Here is a 22,350-nt window from a genome sequence, read left to right on the forward strand (position 1 = left end):
TTAAGGACCACTGTTCGTTCACTCGTTTTTCCAAGACCAACATATTCCCTTTAGCCAGCCTGGTAGATGGCGGGACCAGCAACGACGTGCGGGTTGATCAAGCTCAGGTTGAAAGGAGTTAGGACAGGGTTATCATCGGTAATAGCGATGAACATGGTGCCATTGACGGCTGGGTCGCCCTGGTAAGTCTCTAGACTAGGCTGACTTGTGTAGCCAAGGCCAGTACTATTGCCAGTGCTGTTTCTAGTAATATTGGCGACACGCAGGGGTGTGTAGGTCACGTTCAGCTGCGAGACCCAGACAACAAACTTCGCAGTCTTTGCCTGGGTGGAAGTAACGTAGCTATTGTTGGGACCGACTTCTTTGCCTGCAGTCTCCCATTGCAAAGCCACCTGGCGGCCAGGGAACGAGAGTGCCCCAATGTCACTTGTCACATTGGCGCCACAATCGCTGCTGGAGTTGGAGCCTGAGGAGCCATTTGGCGACTTGACGACATTGGTACCGGAGCTAATAGTGTTGTTGAGGCCAGTGCTGTTACCGCCGGTTTTACCAGCTGTAGCAATGCTAGGCTGGTTGAGGATTCTCAGAGCTGGGAAGTTTTGCCATACAAGACGAGTCTGGTTGCTAGGGCAGGAGCTGATATATGGCGCCAGAAGAGTCCAGGCCCAGGACTGCGGGATTCCAACTTCGAACCACACGGGCATGGGGAAGAGACCTTGGAATTGACGGAAGATCATCTGCTGTCGGGCTTCGGTCGTGACGGACTGTGTCAGGAGAGTGGCTGCCTCGCGAGAATCAAGGTGTGCCAGGAACCCATAGACACCAGCCTCGCCAAACCGAGTCAGCTTCTGGCAGAAGTCAAGGAACTCGTTTACGTTTGTGTATGGATAGTCGTATGCGCACTGCTGTGGTGCTTCCGCACCGAGAATATTGCTGATCATTGTTGCGTGGCCAACCTCCTGCTGGGCCATAAATGCAATCAGGTCCCGATCTGCAGCGTTCAAGCCAGCGGCTTTGAAGTCTGCCTCCGAGAAGCGCTTCAATCCGTCCTGGAACAGGTCGAGCTCAAGCCATTCCTGATACAAAGCAAGGGCCTGTGATCCAAAGTCAGCGACATGGCAAGTGTGCGGCCAACGGGTCATATAGCGACGACTTACCAAAGATTCATAGTCAAAGTCACTCTGGGCATTATAGACGGGAGTCGATCCATTGGTGCCAACTCCTCCTGCGGGAACAAATGGGGCTGGTTCGGCATTTTGAAGCTTTCCATCACTGGGATAGGTAGTAGCTCCCGGTTCGATACCACCGCTGGAGATGCCAGATCCAATTGAGGAAGCCGTCAATGCGCCCGTAGTGGACGGTGTTCCACTAAAAGGAGTGTGCGGCTCAGAAGAGGGATGGCTTCGAACCGGCGGAGCGGAGACAGAGGCCGACGAGGCCGAAGTTTGGCGAGCAATTACAATTCCATTTGGAATTGCAGAAGCAAAAGGCACAGAGCCCAGTACGCTCAATAGTGGAAGAATGTTCCACATCATGATTAGGGAATGTTTGTCGGTTCCCTCTCAAAGCTGGTACCTCCCTTTCGGACTATATGACAGCGCGTTGGAGGAGAAAGGTGCAAAAGTAGGGAAATCGGGAGAAAATGGCCGTCGTAAAGAGTACATATAAGGTCCCAGGGGTGTGTCAGCTTCCCATGAGCCCTACATCGACATAGGTGACGATTGACCCAGCAAACCTGGCCTGACGAGGTCCGAATTGCGACATTATCCAGGCACAGAAGTCAATCAGGCTGCTCTTCGGGCCAGTCACAAGCGGATTGGACTCAAATGGCGCACCGGTCCGACATCCATGAAGTCAACGACCTCATCCTGGCTACCAAATGCGTCTAATGACTACCGTATGGTGTATGGATACTGTGGGTATCACCAAGATTGAGGTCAATCGATGGTAATGAACAAAGTTGAGCGGGAAAGATTCCCAACCGGTTAAAAGGCCGTGATGGCGCGGCCCTTTTAGGGTTCGAACCTTGCTTTCTTCGATCAATCTTCGATGCTTGCAGGCAACCAGCCGTTGCACGATTGGTCGACCAGCAGGCAATGTCCGTAATATTGTCGTACATGCTACTCCACAGGAGAACTCTGATCTTGGCGGGTGGCAAGGGTATATAAGGTCTCGAAATCTGCGGAGATTCCGGATATCAGGCTGACGTTGCGTTGACAGGCGTGGAGTAGTGAAGACGAATGGAATTCATCTACTGATCAGGAAATCATGAAGGCAGCAGCATTTGGCCATTTGTATGAGATCAGTATACTGACTCGTGCTTGAAACCTCTCAAGTCCTCATGCATGAAGAATACACGTCTTCGTTCTGCACCTGATGATTTCAACCAGCTTGAGTGGTGTAGGACGTATAGAACGAAGTGAGCGGTTCATAGTGGAGACGGTGATGACGTCGAGCCCATAGAAAGGGTAAATTCATTGCGATGGAAATCATCTCCGCCCTCCGGAGTCTTCGGAATCCACTCCGTGACAATCATTAATTTTGAAAATGTAAGAAAATTATGAACAGTCGAGGTCCTCGATCAAAAGTTAGCATACGTACTCATAGAAAGTTTTTGAGGAACGCGCGCACGTCGCGTGTGCACGGTCCAACGGTTATACCAAAGTCGCTAGACGTACTTCTCTTGGCTGCAGAGACTCCTATTCTGGAGGTGAAAATACCCTCATTGCGATATCATCTCACTTGTTGTATCCTTGTCCTGTCTTTCAACTCCTAGGCCGACGGCGAGGAGAACGCTGCCTTTTCCCAGCGTCGAATTTTGCCTTGTTAACACAAGGCCGACTCTCATGGCAAGCATGAGCGTCTGAAATGTACATGGCGACCAATTGAAAGCCGCTCTCGGATACTTCGACTCGATACCATATCAACTCCAAGGGTGGTCTGCCGATCTAAAGCCATAGCCGAACCACTTCGGAACAACGCCGACCGGGAGTGGAGCACGACAATGTTGCGATTGAGGGGGCTTGTGTAAGCCCGTCATCTTCCACACTTCCTCTCACTCAATCTGCATCGATCTCGAGTCCCAGCTTCAGCTCGCTATCACTCTTCATTACCAGCATCATGTCAAACCTCCAAGCTTCGCATCTTTTCTCCGTTCAGGGCCGGGTCGCGGTCATCACAGGCGGAGGTACCGGTAAGCCCCACTGAGGGGAGGAGTCTGGGAATCCATACCCACCCTGATTGATTTCCACATTGACACGAGGCTACCTTGCTAGGTCTGGGCCGTATCATAGCCCACGCGCTCGCCATCAACGGTGCCTCGAAGATCTTCGTTCTCGGTCGCCGAGAAGAGGCCCTCCGCGAGACGGCCACTCAAGCACAAGATGGAGTCATCATCCCGGTCAAATGCGACATCACCTCAAAGGAGTCGTTGGAATCAGCATACCAGACTATCGCAGCGCAGACTACCTACATTGACATCCTCTTCGCCAATGGTGGTATCGTGGGTCCGGGTATGCGCCCGCCCCAGCCAAAGGCCGACGGAACTCCGCCGTCTCTATCAGAATTCCGCGAGGAGCTATTCAACATCCCAATGGAGGAATTCACGAAGGTCCTGGACGTCAACATCACTGGCTCATACTATACTGTCCTGACCTTTTTGCCTCTGCTTGATGCGGCCAACAGGAGACGACCCGCACCGCAGGTGGGTGTGCTTACTCCCCCCACGGCACAGGTCGTGATCACCACCTCCATTGCGGGTTTCATCCGAAGAGCACCGTTCAGCTATGCATACAGTGCGTCCAAGGCCGGAACTACCCATCTGGTAAAGATGCTTTCTACTACTCTATCCTCGTATGATATTCGGGTCAATGGTATCGCGCCGGGGTTGTATGACACCGAGATGGCCCATGATGTTTTCACGCAGATGGGTGCTCAGAGTGGAGGTATCTCGGAGGGTTCATTCCCAAGACCTATGATTCCTCTAACTCGGGCCGGTAGTGAGGAGGATTTTGCTGGTTTGATCCTTTGGCTGGCGAGCAACTCTGGTGGTTATGTGAATGGCGCTATTATGATTACTGATGGTGGTCGCCTCAGTGTGTGGCCGAGTGCATACTAGAAATTGGGATGTCTGTGCAATGCGGGAGCTTGTCTCAACAACACTCTTTCTATTTGAGACTCGCTTTCGACAACTAGAATGGTACAGATGAATAGAGAGTTCATCACTTTATATCTTACGAAAGATTCAATATGGCAATGGCTTAGGTGATGAAGATCGCCGCAAGATAACGGGTATCGGGCAGAAAGGATGGTACGAAGTAAAAGACAAAGAACGCGCAACAAATTGTCAAAAATCTCCAAGTTTGCCGATCAGTATGTCGCAGCCAGTCGCTGGACCAGGTAATCGCCTGCAGTGATACCGGCATATTTCTTGGTCACATGAATATCTTCCCCATACGTGCCCGGCAGCGCCTCGATCAATTTGTTGTTATTCGGATTGCAGAAATACGCAATGCTGTATCGAGAAGGATATGTGTCGGAGGTATCATCTGCATGCTGTCCCTCTGGCTTGGGCGGCTCAATAACCCGATGACGTGTGCTCTTGATAGTATCATTGGACCACCGCGCCAGTAGATCTCCCGCGTTGACAACGATGGTATCAGGAATGGGAGTTGCATCGACGAACGTTCCTTTTGGACTCCGCACCTGCAAACCACCATGCTGATCCTGGAAGAGCAGCGTGATAGAGCCATAATCACTGTGTTCCCCAGCGCGAACCTGATTGGGGTTCTGCTTGAAGACATCCTTCCGAACGGGAGGATAGTGTAAGAGACGAAGATTATTGTCCCCGTCGTTGACAAAGTCATCGAAAAAGTGTTCTGGCAGATTCATGCCCAGTGCGATAGCACTCATAACCTGCTTGTGTAGATCCTTGCATATGCCGAAGAAGGAAAGCATCGTCTCCTTGAACTCCTTCCCTTCATCATCGAGATGATCCGGCCACTGGTTAGGTAGACCTTCAACTCCCTCGCGACCTATCTCCATTGTCTCCTTGATATCAGGTGCAGATCCCCGCAATGCATCCATATCTCCGGTTTCTTCAAGGGTGGCTAGCTTCTCGCGCCCGATCGCGACATAACCACGGTTCGAATGTGGGGTAGTCCAGCCCAGACCGTCCTTTTGGCTCCGGGGTCTACGGAAGAAGCCAGCAGATGAGGCGAAGACTCGAGAGACCACCGAGGGTGGAATGCCATGATCCTTCAGGTATACGAAGCCGGATGTCTTGAATGCATTTGTGATAGACAAGGCGACGGCGTGCTTGTCGGATGGGGTTCCGGTAAAGAAGGGCCGGAAATCGATAAGCTGTGGACAGTTCAGATTGGATTCAACTTGGAAATCGCAGATCTAGCACTATGACAGGAGTGGGGTTCGTGTGAGGACTCACGGGTATCACCAGATCGTCCTTGGCCACGGCCGTAGATGCTGGGTTGATCTCTTGAAGGTGGCCCGCCATTCTCTCACTGGACTCGGTGACTACGAGGCTTCTTCTGTATATGTCGCTTCAGTGAATGCGAAGAATTGCTAAAGGCGGGTTTTGGGATAGAAAGAGAAAGGAAGTCGGAGAAGAAGAGGGGAAATGCAGATCCATGATGCACCACCCCTGCTCGAAGCATGGAAGGTGATGATAAGACCGCAAGATAAGCTCGAGCAGACCAGTGCTCAGGCCGCGGCGCGTGTCGCCTCGTGAACCTAAGTTGATAGGCTAATTTATACCTTTTCATTCCGTAGAACATGTTCCAGCCTGGTGTATGTGATAGGCTAAAAAAGAGGTTAAGACGGGCTAATTACACAAAATGTCCCCTTGCCATACGGCGTCTGAACAAACAGCCTCATACAATGACACCCCCAGCACCTTATAAAATACAAATGCCGACCGAGCAACTTCAAGATCGCTTCTCACATATACTAATGCCCGGAGAGAAAACTCCAGCAAGGAATATGCGATCGGACTGAACATCGTGTACGGCTGTGCTTGTCGTTGACATGAGCTTCGCAGCTTCGTCCTCGAGCATCGGCTGAAGTATATACTGCTCCTCGTCCGACTTTTTCGACCGGCCGTTCTTCTTTTGGACCATCAAGACCGTACCCGCAGTCACAGAGGCTCGTGGGTTCGTCGATGCTTCTTGCAATTCGACAGGATCCGTAAATGCAGTGATGAGAATGTTCCCTTGGGCATCCACAGAAAGATGATCAAGTGCTGAGCCCAGCGAAAGGGCATCGATTTGAGTCAGTTCATTTTCAGCCATTTTGTAGACAGCCAGCGTCCCAGTTGACGACATTGAAATATAGGCCAAGCCGTCGTGGCCCATGGCAATGCTATTGGCGAGATCGAAGCCTTGGCTGGCAACCGTTCGGCACAGTCCCGTGTCGGTTCGACAGTAGGAAATACTCGAGCTGCCAAATTGAAAGGGACCACCACGAAAAGGTCCTAGCTTAGTGCGACCGCCATTGATCACCAAGAATCCCTTTCCATCTTGGTCAACTGCCAGGTTGTTGGGAGAATCCAGGGCCTCACTGGAAATACACTTAACGTGGACAAGTTTGCCCGATTTCGGGTCCAGGTCAAAAACCTCGATACTTGATTCCGTTGGAACATCCAGCGCTTTGCCTGTTGTCGAATCCAGGACTGGCGTATGGTTCGTCAACCAGAATCGAAGTCTGTTACCGACACGGCGCGCATCGAAGCCATGTAAATTCAACTCCTTTTGAAGGTTGTCTGGAATGTCGAGTCGTTGAATCCTGTACTCATTCTCCCGACCGGCGGGATCCAATTCCAAAACCGCAATATGATCTCGACGAGATCTTGCCCACGTAGTCGTAGCAGCGCCGCCAGGGTTCCAATCTTTTGGAAACGTAGCATTGGTACAGGCACCATAGAGCTTTCGGTCTCGATGATCCAGCCAGATATGTTCACAGCCCTCCATGAAGGGGTGGTGGATTTGCGAACATCTCCACCACCAGATTGAACTGTCTTTTGGTTGCGCCGATCGATTAGAACTCAAAAATAAAGAAAGACGATCATTGAAGAAGAAGCCAAAGACGATCGCTACGAGGAGAACTATTGTACTCCATGGTAGCAGGCCAAAATGTCGCCGTCTTGGCCGGTCCACGCCGGTCGCCATCAGGGGGTGGGAGCGCCAGGTAGAAGCATTCTTGGAGGCACGCGGAGTGTATTTCAGGACCCTAGGCCCTGGAACCAAAGTCTGGGGCAGTCTTACCCTGCCGATCTTGGGCGCTTCGGACCCTCGAACGGCCCTATTATCGCCTGGACATCGCTGTCTGTTTCTCGCCGGTTTTGCGTGGGTCTTTGGTGGGCGGCAATATACTCTGGCCGGCTTGCTGGCATGGCATTGGTTGGATGTCTCAAGCTTCAGGACGCAGGCGCCGGGGCTGTTAACTAATCGGTTGTTTTTGCCCCTGAAATGAGGGGCAAGTTCCCGGGATGCTAGCCTATCAATGTATGTGTATGGATTCTCTATGTACTGTACGGAGTAGTCTGTACCAAAATGCCGAATGCAACGGTTATACTGATCTTGGAAGTACCGACCAACCCATCACCATGACAGAGAAATACACCGCATAGTGTACTATACTTTTTTACAGTGTATATGGAATCCATTCTGACTCGCGTACCTGACCAGGTATGTGTTCTGATTTTTCTCCATATCTCTAAGGAGGAAATGGCCGAGAGTACGCCGAGGTTCCCTGACTCTCCGTCCCAACGGAGAGTGGCCACATGTATGGGGGGACATCTCAACGTGTCTCCAGCGGACCTCGGACAGCTCCAGATCCACTCGGCGACATTATTAAGCCGACGATCCAGTACAATAAACTAAGCTGCCCCTCATCCCTCCTTAAAACCCCTCCATTGCACTCTGAATATTCTTATTTCCATCTATACGAAACTCATCCCTTACCAATCCGTCAGAATGACTTTCACCGCTGTCGTCCTTTACCCGAATGAGCCGGACACCACGTTCGACACCGACTACTACCTGCAGACCCATATGCCTCTGGTGGCCAAGCACTGGGGACCTGCTGGCCTGAAAAGCTGGAGTGTCACCAAGTACGAGCGCGATCTTGCTGGTACTTCTCCAAAGTACCTGATTGCTGCCACTCTGGTGTGGGAGAGCGAGGAGAGTGCCACGGCCGCTATCGCTGGAGAGTCGGCGTCCAGCGTCTTCGGCGATATCCCCAACTTCACCAACAAGCAGCCTGTTACTTTGGCTGGTAGCACTATTGGAAGCCAGGAGATCTCTTAAGTAGAGACTTTATGTCAAATGGTCAGTATAATTTTGAAAATCGTTCATGCTGGGCGATGTGTTGATATCTGTCGCTATAGGTCTGGTCGGTTGGAAACCAATTTCCATCTATAAGCAATGAGATGACGAACGAGGGGCTTTGATACAGATGACGATTCGATTTAATAATGTACGACGTCAGTATATGGAACACTAGCTCAATATCACTGTGTACTAGATTGCAAACTGGAAAATCAGGAACCTAGGGTAGAGAGCGTCTGATCCGTCAGTAAGTTAAACTGTTCCCGCCATTTCTGCATTGTAGCCAAATCTCCAACTCCCTCTAGCACAAGCGCTCTCCAACTTGAATTCAAGTAAACTGACAATGAACAAAGAGTATTGTGCTCCAGATAGGCTTTGTATGATTGGACCATGAACCGATTGAACTAGTTGAGCAAGAATAGAAATTCATTATCGAAAGACTATCAACGTAAAGATAAGCTTAGATTGCTCGCGAGGTAACATCGAGACGATTGGGACTTGGGCAATCCCCGCATCTGCAGGTCTTATCTCCCCAAGTCAAACAACAAACGCTGCAGCTGCTTGTCTCGTACCCCTCATTTTCCCTTCTTCATTTCTCTTCTGCTTTCTTCGTCATTTTTTGATCTCATCTCAATTCCGCAAATACTGTCAAAATGTCCAACCCTCTAATCGTGGACATCCATACCCATGTCTATCCACCCGCATACATCGATATGCTCCGCGCCCGCCGCAAGGTGCCATATATCCACGACCCGTCCGACGGCGGACCACCCCGTCTAATCATCCTCTCTTCAGACGATGACTCAAATATCCCCCTCGATCAGCGTGGTCGACCAGTCGACTCGTCATACTCCGACATCCAAGTCAAACTCGGCTTCATGGACAAACACGGAATCGATTGTAGCGTCATTTCCCTCGCCAACCCATGGCTAGATTTCATCGGCGAAGAACAAGCCTCTGAATGGGCCCAAAAGATCAATAATGACCTCGAATCTACTTGTGCACAGGTCAATAATGCGACTGCCCTGCCAGATAAACCCCCTCGCCTCTTTGCCTTCGGCACCTTACCACTGGGTGCACCGCAACAAGTAGCCGTGGCGGAGGAAGTGCATCGAATCAGCGCCCTCCCTCATATCCGCGGCGTGATTATGGGTACGACCGGGCGAGGCAATGGTCTAGATGATCCCGAGTTAGAACCAGTATGGGGAGCACTCCAAGATACCCAACTCATGCTATTCTTGCATCCGCATTATGGCCTGCCGGACGAGGCGTTCGGAGGGCCTGAGATCGTTCGTCGCTATGGACACGTGCTCCCGCTGGCGCTGGGGTTCCCACTGGAGACTACCATTGCGATTACGCGCATGTATCTGAGTGGGGTGTTTGATCAGTTCCCCAAGCTGAGAATCTTGTTGGCGCATTCGGGTGGTACGCTTCCGTTCCTAGCGGGCAGGATTGAGAGTTGTATCGCGCATGAGCGGACTTTTAAGGTGAATGGGGGTAGTGTTCCGGGCCCGCAACGGGGTATTTGGGATGTTTTGAAGACCAATATATATCTAGATGCTGTGGCTTATGGAACTGCGGGATTGAAGGCAGCTGTGGAGGCCGGAGGGGGCAGTACGGATCGTCTGCTGTTTGGTAAGATACTGAGCTGGTGCCCTACTCTGGTGACATTTTTTGATGCTGATATCTTCCAAGGTACTGATCATCCATTCTTCCCACCTCTCAACGAGGAAGATGATAAATGGACCAGTGTGACTACCAATTACAAGGCCATTAGTGCCTCATTCGGTGAAAATGAAGACGCCGTGGCAGCAGTGTTGGGAGGTAATGCTGTTCGTATTCTCAACCTGAAATAAATGGTATTTCTCAGCGGCTAGGATAACTTCTGCTCGCCAATGATACATGATATCATGTCTCAATAAGAACAGAATGAGGAACACAACCTCTTGCGAAGAAAGTACACACAGCTCGAGCATTTTCTGGCAAACACGATGATCTGCCGTAGTCCCTAACATTATCATGGACGAGAGGTGCTGGTGGGCTCTAGTATATCCCAGCCAACCAGGCGCCACAGCTCCCCTGCAAACCATTCGGTAAATTCCAGCCGTTGATTCGGAGGTCCGAGATAATCAGTGGGAGCCGGAGTCGTAGGCCTCTCCAAGCCCCCAAGGAACAGAGGATCCTCCTTGCCGAATATGGCCTGAAGCAAGGTCTTCTTCATCGCCTCCTGGAGCTTGAGATTGAAAGGAGCTTGGCCACCAGGAGTTGTGCTCGCAGGAGGGAAAAGAGATTCGTTCTTCAACACTTTCTCGAGGAAGAAAACGAGTTGCTTTGCCTCCAGTTGACCGGTCTGTCGCGAAATACCATCCACTCTCATTGCCGCGAGACCTTCTGGGGGTCGGAGATTGAGGGTAAGATTGGTCGGTAGCTGCATGCCATCGAAGGTGAAGAGAGCGAGCATCTTTCCCAGCCGGTCAAGAATCACATGCATGAATCCTTCCATCACTTTCTGGTCACAGGTCTGATTCGTGTCCAGTGAGAGGGCCATTTTGCAGAGTAACTCAACTAGCACCTGTGCGCTGGCAGGCTTGCCACTCATCGAACCTCTGGCCGCGCCGCCTATTTTCTTCGGCGGCTGCCTGGCTCCGGTGGTGCCTGTGCTCTCTGTTCCTGTATCATTTCCTTGTGACACCGCGGTGCAATATTGGGTGAGACCAGTCATGATGGACTGGAAGAGACACACCATGTAGTAGATGACCCGGGGTTGGGATTGACGATTGTCCGCCCCTTCGGGGATCTTGCGGAGGGCTTGGTGGACCAGTTGGAAAGCAAGCTCAACCGCATTCACGACGGCGAGGAAATCGGGCTCCTTGATTTTCTGGGCTCGAAGGCTCTTTCGTGGAGCCGGTTTGATTTCCAAACGGACCGCGTCCAAAAGGCCCCTCTCGGCCTCTTTGCACAGATTGACTGCATCCATGGCGAGTACCTTGGCCCTGCGACGCTTTGCCTGCAGGGTTCGCTGAAGCATCCAGATATGTCTCAAGAAAGAGATGCCTACGATATGTCAGTCACTCTCTGCCCAAGAAGGTTATTCAATGTTGGCTCGTACCCTTTTCGGTTACCTGGTCACGAGTTTCATCCTGCTCTTGATTTGCAGCATCAATCTGTGACTGGGTTCGGCGACCGCTGGTCTTCGCCCGCTTCCTGCCTGCTTCAGGCTCATTCTGAACCTCACCGAAAGCTTTCCGCTTTGGTGGGGGAGTATTCGCCTCGATTGTGGCGAGGAGGGACTCATTCTTCTGCTTCAACTCAAAGATGATGTTGTGCAGCTTGATCTGTTCGGCCTCGGACTTCTGGTAGGCATTCTGCCAGTGGTGGACACTGTCAAAGAAGTAGTTTGTCAGAAGAGGCTTGCTGTCATCCACCTCTCTGATAGATTTCCGGATTTCATAGATGTAATCTGGCATGGTATGTGAGACGTTGGAGTTCTTGGTAGATATCTCTGTGAGGTCACTTACCCTTGACCGTCGTGCCTACTGGCTTATGCTTCACGATCGCCAGAGCAAGAGCCAGTGCAGCTTTGGGGGGCTCAGCAACCCGAGCCTTCTCTGTGAGGGTTGGCATTTCGGATGGAAGCGTGGAAGTATGGGGTAGGGCAGTGGAGAGATGGGATGAGATGACGAGGGAGAAAGAGAGAGAAAGACCTGCTTTGGGTAAGTAGGCACGTGGGGTCAGGCAGACTTGAGACTGATAAGCTCTGATATGATCTCGTTCGATTATCTAAAGTCAAGCCTCATCTCTCTCTTTGGAAAGTACTGATTGAAAGGTCCTTGTGTGCGTACCCTTACTATAACTTTTATGCGTTATCCACACGTTACTCTCTATTCACAAAAGAGCACTACTACAGTCATTCGTAGCTCAGAACCAGCCCTCTTAAACTTGTCATCTTTCCCCTGTTATCATGGTGAACTTTCGTAGATGGTTGTAGAACCTATCGCCCGAGCACCGCTCATTCGTTTAAACAGACTACGGTTTGCGTAGTCAATTTTTTGGGATACTGTTCAATATAGTTTTGTGCTGCAGCCTTGCTTTCCCAGCCACAGAAAGTTTCGAACAGGGTCAACGGCTTTCTTGACATGAGGTCGGCAGAATACGTCACGATAAACACCTGACATTGAACACAGCCATATCAAAAACATCGAATCTGTATATTCACGAAGATGAAGTGGTGAATCGAGCTCGAGAGGATATACCTATACTCAAGGGCACAGGCGGCAGGGATCACGAAAATGAATGGCCAAGCCCCTTCGCGATTATATAAATCAAGGTGAAGTAGGCTTCCGAACTACAGAGAAGGTGTGCAGCCCAGGTAAATAGTATAAAGGCGGTAATGGAAGCGGTGAAGTTACTTCCTGCAAAAAACGGTTATGATAAAGTGGCGTCCACCGCAAACTTCCACCACGAGCCTCCCTCCGCCTTCCACAATCACACAGAGTCGTCAAGATGCCAGCAGACGACCTCAAGGCGCATGCCGCCTCCAATCAAGATTTCTATGCGCTGCTAGATCTCTCCCCCGCAGCCAACGAGTCCGAGATTCGGCGCGCCTACCGTCGCACCGCGCTGAAATACCACCCCGACAAGATCGCCAATCCCACTGCCGCCGACATCGACAAGTTCCACCTCCTTCAGATCGCCAACGATGTGCTCTCTGATCCAGCGATCCGGCAGCTCTATGACAATGCGCGCGAGGCGCGTATGCGCAAGCAGCGCGAGCGGGACCAGATGGGCGCCGCAAAGCGGAAGATGCGCGAGGATCTCGAAGCGCGGGAGCGTGCTGGTGCTGCGGCTCAACAAGGCGTCAAACGGCCGTGGATTCCAGGTGGCGAAGATGATGCCGAGGCGAAGCTGCAGCGGGAAATTGAGCGGATTGCCGAGGATGGGCGTCGCCGCCGCCGTGAGGCGACGGACAAGCTGAAGCGGGAATTGGAGGAAGAACAAAGGAAGATGCAAGAGGAAGAGGAGGAGGCTCGCAAAGCAGCGGACCGCAGTAGCCAGCGTGTTGACCGATCTCAGGAGGGCGGCACGAATGTCTCTGAGCTGGAGCGCTCGGTCAAGGTGCGCTGGGTGCGGGAGGGCCGTGGAGCGGATTGGGATACAGACTGGTTGAAGGCTCTGTGTGCGCCGTTTGGAGAGATTGAGGGCACGTTCATGCTGAAGGATAAACGTGCGCGCGTGGAGGGAAAGAAAGGGAAGGTTACCTATGGCACTGGCGTCGTGGTCTTCAAGTCGATTGTCAGTACGCAGGCGGTTGTGTTGGACAGTGAGAAGAAGATCCGAAGTGCAGAAGGTGACTGGGCTTTGGTGGATTCGGTTGCATATGCATCAGGCAAAGCACCGGATCTTGGTTTCAGCACGAACGGTCATTCTGAGGAGCCAACACCATTGGCAGACTCCCAGACATCAGCATCCAGGCCCTCTGACAATACGACTTCAAAGCCGTCCTTCAAAACGTCATTCAATTTCCCAGGAGTGAAGTCTGGATCGCAACCTTCTGGAAAGGCGCCTTCGTTTGGTTCGTTTCCCTCTGCTGCCGGAAATCCTCCAAATGCATCGTCTTTCAATCCTCCAGCAAAGACGTCAACGCCCAGTCTTCAAGAGATTACTATGATGCGGCTTAAGAACGCACAGCGTGAAAAGGAGCGCAAAGCTCTCGAAGAACAGCTTGCCCGAGAAGACGAGGCCGCCGATGCTGCAGAAGCTGCAGCGGCAAGGGCAAAGGCCAATGGAGCGTGAGGAACTTTAGCATTTGCATTGCGGCATTATTTTCTGTTTTTTTTTCTTGTTGCATGTTTAAATTAGGGACTATGCTAGTTGGCCCATGAGATACCCCGGTCTATCAAAGGCCTTGTTTTGCATGAATAGAGATACATTGATTATTTACATGAGCTTATGTCTTATCATACATCTGTTATATTAAATGCCGACGTCAACCTATTCGGTCCGTCGCTGTGCTTCTTCCTCTTCAAGCTGTTCAACGAGGACTCGCGCCCGTTCGCCTTCCATATCAACTTTTCGTGTGGGTGGCTTTCGTGCACCACCAGCGAGAATGAACTCTCTTGTCCAAGGCGGAATAAAAGCCTGCACCTTGACTTCGGCCGGCTGCTCCGAATCTAAGGTCCACGAGGCCTTGAACTCGTTTCCAGGAGTATATTGTGTTCCCTCACTGGTCAACGCGATATCGGTCATCATTTCCAGACGACACAATGCAAGCCCGATGTTGCCCACGCCATCCAAGAACTTTCCAGCGCTGCGGCCCCGGCGGCCACCAGCCTTGTTGATGTTCGATCCATGAGGCGGCAGAGAAAGCTCCACCGAGGGGTCATACACAGGGGACTCTGCTGAAGACAGATCCCCAGTGTAAAGCTGAACGGGGAGAATGCGCTTCCGCACCACGCCCGTGTGGTGTGTACGAATGGTCAATTCTTGGCCGACATAGCAGCCCTTGCGGAAATCAATGGCCCGTCCCATATCCATATTGCATTCGAGTGGCAGCGCTGACTCGCGGATAATCTCTTTCTGGCCCTCGGCAACACCATGCAGGATCCGGCGCACGGTGTATGAGCCCAGTCCCACCTCGGATCCAGCAACCTGCGACTCGTCGGGCAGATGGGTGCGCAAGTCTTCTGATCCTGGAGTTACGAGACGGGTCCCGAAACCCGGAGCCCGGGCATCGATACACCCCACGACATTCGAAGACGAAGAGAATGGTGACGCCGTCTCGGACTCGAGGTTGTAAACTGCCCACCGTGGCTCTGAGTGGTTCTTCCACGACGACCAGACAGTCCGCTCACCATCCTCAAGGGCACGTAGCTTCAGCTTCGCGCGCAATTTGTGTTTTTTCAAGTGCTTCATCAACGTCGGAAGTTCATTCTTATCCACTTCAACCAGCCATTCTCTTTCAATGTCACTACCGTCTGCGTTCGGGACCGGGTAAATAAACGTATCGTTCAAGACACGGCCCTGGGAATTGAGGAAAGCTGCATATGTACCCGTGCGACGGATACTCTTATTCGGGTCATTGGCAACCAGCATGTTCTGGGTGATCAGGCCTTGAAGGAAAGTTGAGCTATCAACTCCGGTAATGGATATGAGGCCGCGGTTTGTGAGCCGAGTGTAGCCGACATCTGGCGGGGAGGGGGCATTTTGAAATTGCTCAGCCTGGTGATGTGTCGTTGAGAAGAGCCTCTTGTGTGCCAGGCAGCGGCCACAGCTCGAGGCACGAGGCCGCATCATTGTCAAGATGGGATTGAGGTGACTAATGTGAAGCAGCGGGCTCCCGGCAAAATGCCGACGGAGCGCGGAGCGGGCAATGACGTTGGGCGGCGGAGAGTGGCAGAATCTGGCATCACAAGCATAATTGTTGCTGTCAGAGACAACAACACTCCTACAATGCTTTATGAGTGAGAATTATTTTTAGAAATGGATACCTTCGGTACCTGTCTACCATATTTTGTTTTACCAGGATCTGGATCCTTGCGGTTTCCAACGATCTCTCTACTGGTTTTCAGCCGATTCAGGTTCCTATCTGAGTAGTATGTGCATCATCAGCTGGGAGAAGAGTATTATATGAGTTGATCATCGCTCAATATCTGGCTGAGGGCGGATAGACCGATCTGGCAGGTTCTCAATAGCAGCTTCAATCAATCTACACTTATTTAGAACAATGTTTACTACACGTTTACAACAATGTCAAAATTGCTTTGAAAGTGTTACAGACAAAATGACTCGTAAAATTCTATGATTTGCTCAATCCTCAGGAACCTCAAGCACCTCAGGAACCTCATTGCCAGGAGATCCCGATGGGTCACTTGATTTCCTCTTTCTTTTTTTCTTTTTCGGAGACTCAAATGTTGCTTCATGATTGTGCTCTCCGTTCAGAATTCGCAGCTCCCATCCCGTTTGTGGTGCGGGATCCGAAAATATTATATATCCAGGTTTCTGCGGCGCTCCAGTACGCCGTCTGAATTGCAGTCGAAACGGGCAGCCGGTTGCGTTTGTCTTCCGTTCTCGGGGATTCGTGGGATTGGGCCAGCGAGAGCAGACCATGTCAACTTTGGATTGATCTGAGCGCTTGATAGTCAAGGAATACCCATGACTGGTGGCGAATTCGGCGATATCCTGCTGGCCAACCTCTCGTGAATCATAGAAGCGTGGTGGAGGCGCTGGTGGTGGCCCTGGAGGGAATGCTGGGGGGTGGGCTCTTTTTCTTCCGGGGTATCGGGGGGTGGTGCGAACAAGGGCGGTTCTGGGGGTGACAGCTCCCGATCTTGTTCGAGGCTGAAGACTTGGTCTAGCACGATATCATCACTCAGTGGGAGAGCGAGACCGGCCAAATCGTTGCCAGTCATCTCAGCGGAAACAGGAAGGTGCGCGGCATTGTCAACGCGTCTTCGTTTCGGCCCATGATTATGGGCGCCATTTTGAATTCGTAGCTGCCATATCGGCAGTGGTGAATTCTCTGGAGAAGCCGCCAGCCCACGTTTCTGCGGTGCAGTACGCCTTCTTAGCTGAATTCGAAACGAGCAGCTGCACCCGCTGGACACCCGACCCCGTGTAGGCGCCGCGTCATTACCCACTCCTTTTGCCTTGGGGTCAGGCCAACGAGAGCAGACTAGGTCGACTTTCGATTCATCTGAGCGCCTGGTATTGAGGGTATACCCATGTCGGGCAGCGAACTGCTTCACGTGCTCTAGACCAGATTCCCGGGAATAATAGAAGCGCGGTGTCGGCGCTGGGGGCGAAGGTTCGCAATCTGCTGCGATATCGAGGATTTGTTCTATCACATTCTGATCGTAAAGTGGATGAGAGCGAATGACATCGAGGATCCGATCTATCACGTGTTTATTGTAGACTGGAGTAGTTGAGTCGGGCGCATCGGGTGGATGGTTGGCAGCCATCTTAGTAAAGATGGGGGTGGGGGGTGGCAGAGGTGGAAGAGGGGGTGTGAAATTACTCATCTTTTATAACAAAACCACCAAAGTAGTTACAGGTCTAACTAAGATCATGACTAAGCCTCCTACTGATTGGAAGCTAAATTAACTAACTACTGTACTGTAACTAGTTAAAGGCCGGAAGCTACTGTAGCAGGCAGATCAATACAGATCAATTCAATTACATAAAGTAGACATATTAATGGTTGCCGGTGTGAATTAGAAGACCCACGCAAGCACAAATACTGAAATGAAGTATACTATTGAAGAACTGGGCGGGGACACACACACATCAGAGCATCATCGTCATCGTCATCATCATCTTCGTCCATCAGACTTAGCTTTGTCTTCTTAGAGGTAGAGAACGGAGAGCTTCTGGTCTTGTGCTTTTTCTTGTGCTGAACGTACTCTGCACCGGAATATCACCTGAAGTGGAAGGCGACAGATTGTGACCCTGTTACCTCGAAGACACTTGATACCCAGCATATCTTGGGGGAATGAGCAAAATTTATGGTCGAGATGAGATTCTGGAATTACATACGGGAGGGCCTTGGCAGAGGGCATAGCTAATTAGTATGTATCTCCATCTCCACGGAAGTATCCGTGTCGAGATAGTGTTTGAGCTGGATTTTGTTGAGCAAGCTGCGAGAGAAAGTTGATTGAATCTAACTAGCTATCTCCCAAAAGGGCTGGGAGATAGGCAGTGCTTTATCGACCACCATAAGTGAGACACCGCACAACCTCCAAAGACCAAAGGCGGCCAAAGACGACAAGCTGAGCCTAATCTCGTGGGTCTATATCGGCGGCAGAAACGTCTTGGCATCATAGTAAGAGAAAAGGTTCCAAAAGTAGAGGGTATAGTAATATGATCATAAGGTAGTGGCTTTCTCTAAAAGAGTGACTGCATAGAGATGGCGATGTATGAATGGTAGGAAAGGATACTAGTGCGGTACGGGTTTGTTGGGGTTATGCTAGTGGTTAGTGTCTGGGCTATATATCAAAAAAGACACGCTTTGCATTCATGGACGGTTTGGCCGAGTGGTCTAAGGCGCTTGACTAGAACGATTAGTAATCAAGTCTCTTCGGAGGCGGCGGTTCGAATCCGCCAGCCGTCGGTTTTTTTTTCTATTTTCGGTTTATTTCCTTTTTTATCCGACCCACGGGAACGCCCACTTATAGTGCGCTTTTTTGCCAAAACCTAACATCCAATCATAGGACAGTTTGGCCGAGTGGTCTAAGGCGCTTGACTAGAACCAAGCAAAAATTGGTCTGAAATCAAGTCTCTTCGGAGGCGGCGGTTCAAATCCGCCAGCTGTCGTTTTTGGCTCTGCGCTCTCTCTTTCGTTGAAATTTTTGGTCTCTGGAGCGCCATATATTATTCGGTTTCATCATCACTCCGAGCCGACACCGCATCAATCCACGAAAAACTCCTCACTGTAAAATTTTCAGACATTGATCATTCCTATCATCCTACATAGCACGCGCATCAGACTAGCAAGGGCTCAGGTTGATCCTGGGACTTGGTTAGCACTGACATATATATTGACCAATGACTACGTCTGGGTCTACAGTACACCTAGGTATCACCACAGGAGTGCTTATATTTAAATTCGTGGATCAATAATTGTGAAGGTTACAAATAAAATGGACACAGGGTAAATTAACGCCGGGAATTAATGCTTGACTATCTTGAAGTTACGATGTGCCTATGAAACAATTCTTATCAGCCGACATTATGGCTGACACTCATGAAAGTCATCTGTTCAATTGCCGCTCTTGGCTACTCCCTGCAGATAACCAAGCAAAAATGCCTTGTTGCTTGGCGACGAAACTCGGTTGACAGAAGACGGATGAAGTTCACCATCGGAAGGTGTTCCATGACGAGAAACCGATTCGCCGCTGCTCGCAAATTGCAGCGACGAGAGGGGGCTGACTAGACCAGAGACACTGGGCGGCTGCTGGTTGACAGCTCGGGAGTCAAGCTGGACGGCCGAAGTCATGGAAGGGGACATCTGGGGTTTACCAAAGAGCGAGAGAAGTGCTTCCTTCTGGGCATGGGTCTGGCTTGGCCGGCGATCAAAGTTCGGGGCCAGCTGCTCGGGTTTGGCCTGTAAACCAGGAAGGTTTGGCTTGCGATCGACGCTATCCGTTTTGGGGGCACCCATCAACAAGTTTTCATAACCAGTCTTTTCAGACCGACGCAGAATCTGTGGCTGGAAGGGTTTCACTGGCTCAGGTGCTGCAGGTTGAGTAATCTGGTGCTGAGGTGGTGCCTGAATTGTAGAGACAGGGAGCCCGGAGAGAGGAACATCTCGCTTTGCACTTTGCGGCCGAGGGAGAATCGTGATCGGCGAGGACAGTGGCTGCGCCTGTGATTGTTCCCGACGATTGGAATTGCTTCTGCGACTTAGACCATTGGCCGTCCGCCTAGTCGCCGACTTTGGACTCTGCTCAAACTGAGGGATATTGAAAGGACCAGATACAGTGGCTGAGGTATGTGACACAGTCATATGAGACTTTGATCCGACAGGACCACGTTGCTGACTGGGTTCCGCCTGTGATGGCGGGCGTTGAAGGATTTGTCTCTCCGCGGGCGGCGCTGCACGGACAGGCTGACCCAACAATTCCGCAGGCTGAGAGGCAAGCGAACCCTTCGGGCCTTTGAACAAGCTCAAGAGACTGTCCTGGTGAAGAGAAGTCTTGCGTTCTTGACTAAGACCTGGTGCAGGTACTGGCGCAGGGATAGGCGCAGAAACGGGTACTGGGGCGGCATGAGGAGTCTTAGGCGTCTTGCTCCCGTCCTTGAAGAAACCGAGGAGCGCGAGCGAGTGGCTAGTAAGCTTGGGTGGAGGCAGCTTACTAGCTGGCGGTACAATGGCACCGGGGACCTGAGAGGGCTGGGCCGGCTTGGAGAATTGAGGGTCACCGGTCCTTTGGAATGGAGCAACAACATTTCTCGGAAGTGCAATATTGGAAGGTGGAGATTGAGGGTGATGGCTCTGATAGCCCGGTTGCGGCACTTGGGGGAATTGGGGCACCGCTGAAGATCCTGCAAGCTCAGCCTGTCCAGAGACAGGTAATTGCTGGTGCTGGATAGCGTGCAAAGGAGGCAGGGTACTGCCCGGTTGCGGCCCAGGTAGGTGTTGCGCAGAGGTCTGTTGCATGAAATTGGATGGTGCCATGTGCTGCTGTTGCTGAGGGAAACCAGGAAAGAAATTCGGCGCCAGGTGAGGTTGCTGAGTGGTAGTAGGTACGCCTGAGGGGATAGAGTGTTGAAGAGCGGCAGCTTCTTTCTGAGCTTGGGAAACTGGGCCCTGTGATCCGGTCCTGAGAAGAGCCAGAAGCGCGTTTGACTTCATCTGATCCACAGCAGGTGGTTGAGCGGGAGAAGAAGCTTGCGTTTGAATTGGCTCTGCGTGACCTTCACCAATCTTGAGCAACTGCTTAATGTGAGAGGAGGCGTCCGGCACTGGTACCACAGCGTCGACCTCTGGTAGATCACTAACTCCGCCTCCGTAAGCAGCAAAGTCGCCCCGATATCCATTCTCATCCACGGATGTATAGCCTTCGGTTTGCAAGGAAGGTTTCAGTCCTGTCTGATCCTTGGCTGCCAATTTCTTCTGCTGAGCAATCCACTTCTTCAGCGGGTGCAAGAATGGTGCAACCATGTAGAACTTGTTCGCATTGGCCACCGCCATGCCTTCGTCATGTTGCTTATTCTTCTTAAGAGTGGGCAAGTCTGACAACTTGTACCATTCAATCTTGCTAATTTCCTTGCGCGTACGGGGCTCGAAATGCGAATCACGGGGGACACCGGGGAAGACAAAGAGTCGCATGTGTTGCTCTCGCATGGTGACCTCGATAGACTTCACGGAGTCTTCATCCTTCACCAGATTAGCCGCACGGACATCAAACCCAGTTTCCTCGTAGACTTCACGAATGGCACAGTCCAAGTCAGGCTCGCCCTTATTGATCTTCCCTCGCGGGAAACTCCAGTTCGCGCCTTTCTTCCAGCCCTTGACCAGAACCACGGAGTCCATCTCTTCATTGAGGAGGATTGCGCCGCGAACTGGAACTCGGGTCTTGTAGGCCAAGAACTCCGAGAAAGCGGCCATGTGGTGGTAGTGGGACCATTGTGACATGAGAGGGCAGTGCTGGAAGATGCGCAAGCTGAAGGCTTTGAGGGAAAGGGAGGGCAGCGCGGGATCGAGAGGTCGAATGAAATCCTCGTAAAACCATTGTGCCTCTTCCACTTGGAAACAGATTCGTTCGACGGATTCAAGCTCTTCGTGTGGCAGGTTGATGATGAACCGGACACATAAATCATCCAGCCCTATTGAGGTTGATCAGTTTCAGGTTAGAGATGAATATCACCCAAATAGATCCTCTATCAACACCCACAATCTTCGAGTTGCATCTTTGATTCGGTCATGTTGGGCGACGAAGCTTCGCATTTCAATGTGGATGACCGAAACCAGACGCTTGCTCAGGCCGCGGGAAGCGACACGGCTTTCAACACAAAATGGGAAGCTTGCAAAAAGGGTGCAGCAGCCCAGATGAGCAGATAGCGAGGTAAAGAGCGAGGGTCGAAGTCGTATGATACTGCGAAAGAGAGACAGGGAGACAAACGCCAATCGGGGCAGAAGGTTGCGGGCAGCTCTCAGGCGCAAGGTAGGCGGAAACCGCCCAAGTGACGATCGGATGACTAAGGCAAGTGTGGCGTCAGGGAAAGTGTGGCAGTGCAAATTTCACCTGCGCCACAGAGATCGGCGCAGGTGCCAGGCTTTTGGCGCCCGCTACATAAATAATGCTGGGGAATGACGTTGTGCCATTCAACAGCGCGACCTCACCCACTTGACTTTGTGTTTTGTCTTCCCCGTGCGCTCATTATTTGCGTTGCTGGCTCCATTGAAAGCCTCTGTCGTTTGTATTTTCCAACCCTTTGACGCCCTCGTCGAAACCGGGAATCCCAACGTTCTATTTTTATCCTCCTTGACAGTATATCTTTCAGCTTCGCC

At 51.4% G+C, this 22,350-nt stretch overlaps 11 protein-coding genes across 11 annotated transcripts; 4 read left to right on the forward strand and 7 right to left on the reverse strand.

Moving 5' to 3' along the window:
- Positions 1-50: 50 nt before the first annotated feature.
- N7458_012190 (ferritin-like domain-containing protein) lies at positions 51-1,535 on the reverse strand (the record flags this gene model as incomplete). The annotated part of the gene is made up of 2 exons (XM_056915572.1): positions 51-1,094; positions 1,158-1,535. 2 exons carry the CDS (start codon positions 1,533-1,535, stop codon positions 51-53), a joined length of 1,422 nt encoding a protein of 473 aa, XP_056760326.1.
- Positions 1,536-3,120: 1,585 nt separating this feature from the next.
- N7458_012191 (SDR family NAD(P)-dependent oxidoreductase) lies at positions 3,121-4,117 on the forward strand (the record flags this gene model as incomplete). Its single annotated transcript, XM_056915573.1, has 2 exons — positions 3,121-3,193; positions 3,276-4,117. 2 exons carry the CDS (start codon positions 3,121-3,123, stop codon positions 4,115-4,117), a joined length of 915 nt encoding a protein of 304 aa, XP_056760327.1.
- Positions 4,118-4,368: 251 nt separating this feature from the next.
- On the reverse strand, positions 4,369-5,512 carry N7458_012192 (isopenicillin N synthase family dioxygenase; the record flags this gene model as incomplete). Its single annotated transcript, XM_056915574.1, has 2 exons — positions 4,369-5,361; positions 5,444-5,512. 2 exons carry the CDS (start codon positions 5,510-5,512, stop codon positions 4,369-4,371), a joined length of 1,062 nt encoding a protein of 353 aa, XP_056760328.1.
- A 430-nt stretch (positions 5,513-5,942) lies between these two features.
- Positions 5,943-7,181, reverse strand: N7458_012193 (uncharacterized protein; the record flags this gene model as incomplete). Its single annotated transcript, XM_056915575.1, has 1 exon — positions 5,943-7,181. One exon carries the CDS (start codon positions 7,179-7,181, stop codon positions 5,943-5,945), a length of 1,239 nt encoding a protein of 412 aa, XP_056760329.1.
- Positions 7,182-7,988: 807 nt separating this feature from the next.
- N7458_012194 (uncharacterized protein) lies at positions 7,989-8,321 on the forward strand (the record flags this gene model as incomplete). The annotated part of the gene is made up of 1 exon (XM_056915576.1): positions 7,989-8,321. One exon carries the CDS (start codon positions 7,989-7,991, stop codon positions 8,319-8,321), a length of 333 nt encoding a protein of 110 aa, XP_056760330.1.
- Positions 8,322-8,995: 674 nt separating this feature from the next.
- Positions 8,996-10,198, forward strand: N7458_012195 (amidohydrolase family protein; the record flags this gene model as incomplete). The annotated part of the gene is made up of 1 exon (XM_056915577.1): positions 8,996-10,198. The coding sequence occupies one exon, from the start codon at positions 8,996-8,998 to the stop codon at positions 10,196-10,198; it is 1,203 nt and encodes a 400-aa protein (XP_056760331.1).
- A 161-nt stretch (positions 10,199-10,359) lies between these two features.
- On the reverse strand, positions 10,360-11,966 carry N7458_012196 (uncharacterized protein; the record flags this gene model as incomplete). The annotated part of the gene is made up of 3 exons (XM_056915578.1): positions 10,360-11,396; positions 11,452-11,802; positions 11,861-11,966. 3 exons carry the CDS (start codon positions 11,964-11,966, stop codon positions 10,360-10,362), a joined length of 1,494 nt encoding a protein of 497 aa, XP_056760332.1.
- An 879-nt stretch (positions 11,967-12,845) lies between these two features.
- On the forward strand, positions 12,846-14,135 carry N7458_012197 (putative cell cycle control protein (Cwf23); the record flags this gene model as incomplete). Its single annotated transcript, XM_056915579.1, has 1 exon — positions 12,846-14,135. The coding sequence occupies one exon, from the start codon at positions 12,846-12,848 to the stop codon at positions 14,133-14,135; it is 1,290 nt and encodes a 429-aa protein (XP_056760333.1).
- Positions 14,136-14,333: 198 nt separating this feature from the next.
- Positions 14,334-15,635, reverse strand: N7458_012198 (YgfZ/GcvT domain-containing protein; the record flags this gene model as incomplete). The annotated part of the gene is made up of 1 exon (XM_056915580.1): positions 14,334-15,635. One exon carries the CDS (start codon positions 15,633-15,635, stop codon positions 14,334-14,336), a length of 1,302 nt encoding a protein of 433 aa, XP_056760334.1.
- Positions 15,636-16,148: 513 nt separating this feature from the next.
- On the reverse strand, positions 16,149-17,299 carry N7458_012199 (uncharacterized protein; the record flags this gene model as incomplete). The annotated part of the gene is made up of 2 exons (XM_056915581.1): positions 16,149-16,602; positions 16,638-17,299. 2 exons carry the CDS (start codon positions 17,297-17,299, stop codon positions 16,149-16,151), a joined length of 1,116 nt encoding a protein of 371 aa, XP_056760335.1.
- A 1,796-nt stretch (positions 17,300-19,095) lies between these two features.
- On the reverse strand, positions 19,096-21,764 carry N7458_012200 (decapping enzyme complex catalytic subunit DCP2; the record flags this gene model as incomplete). Its single annotated transcript, XM_056915582.1, has 2 exons — positions 19,096-21,665; positions 21,734-21,764. The coding sequence occupies 2 exons, from the start codon at positions 21,762-21,764 to the stop codon at positions 19,096-19,098; spliced, it is 2,601 nt and encodes an 866-aa protein (XP_056760336.1).
- Positions 21,765-22,350: the final 586 nt, after the last annotated feature.

Source organism: Penicillium daleae (assembly GCF_028827525.1).
Source record: "Penicillium daleae strain IBT 16125 chromosome Unknown utg000009l_segment0_segment0, whole genome shotgun sequence".
NCBI lineage: Eukaryota > Fungi > Ascomycota > Eurotiomycetes > Eurotiales > Aspergillaceae > Penicillium > Penicillium daleae.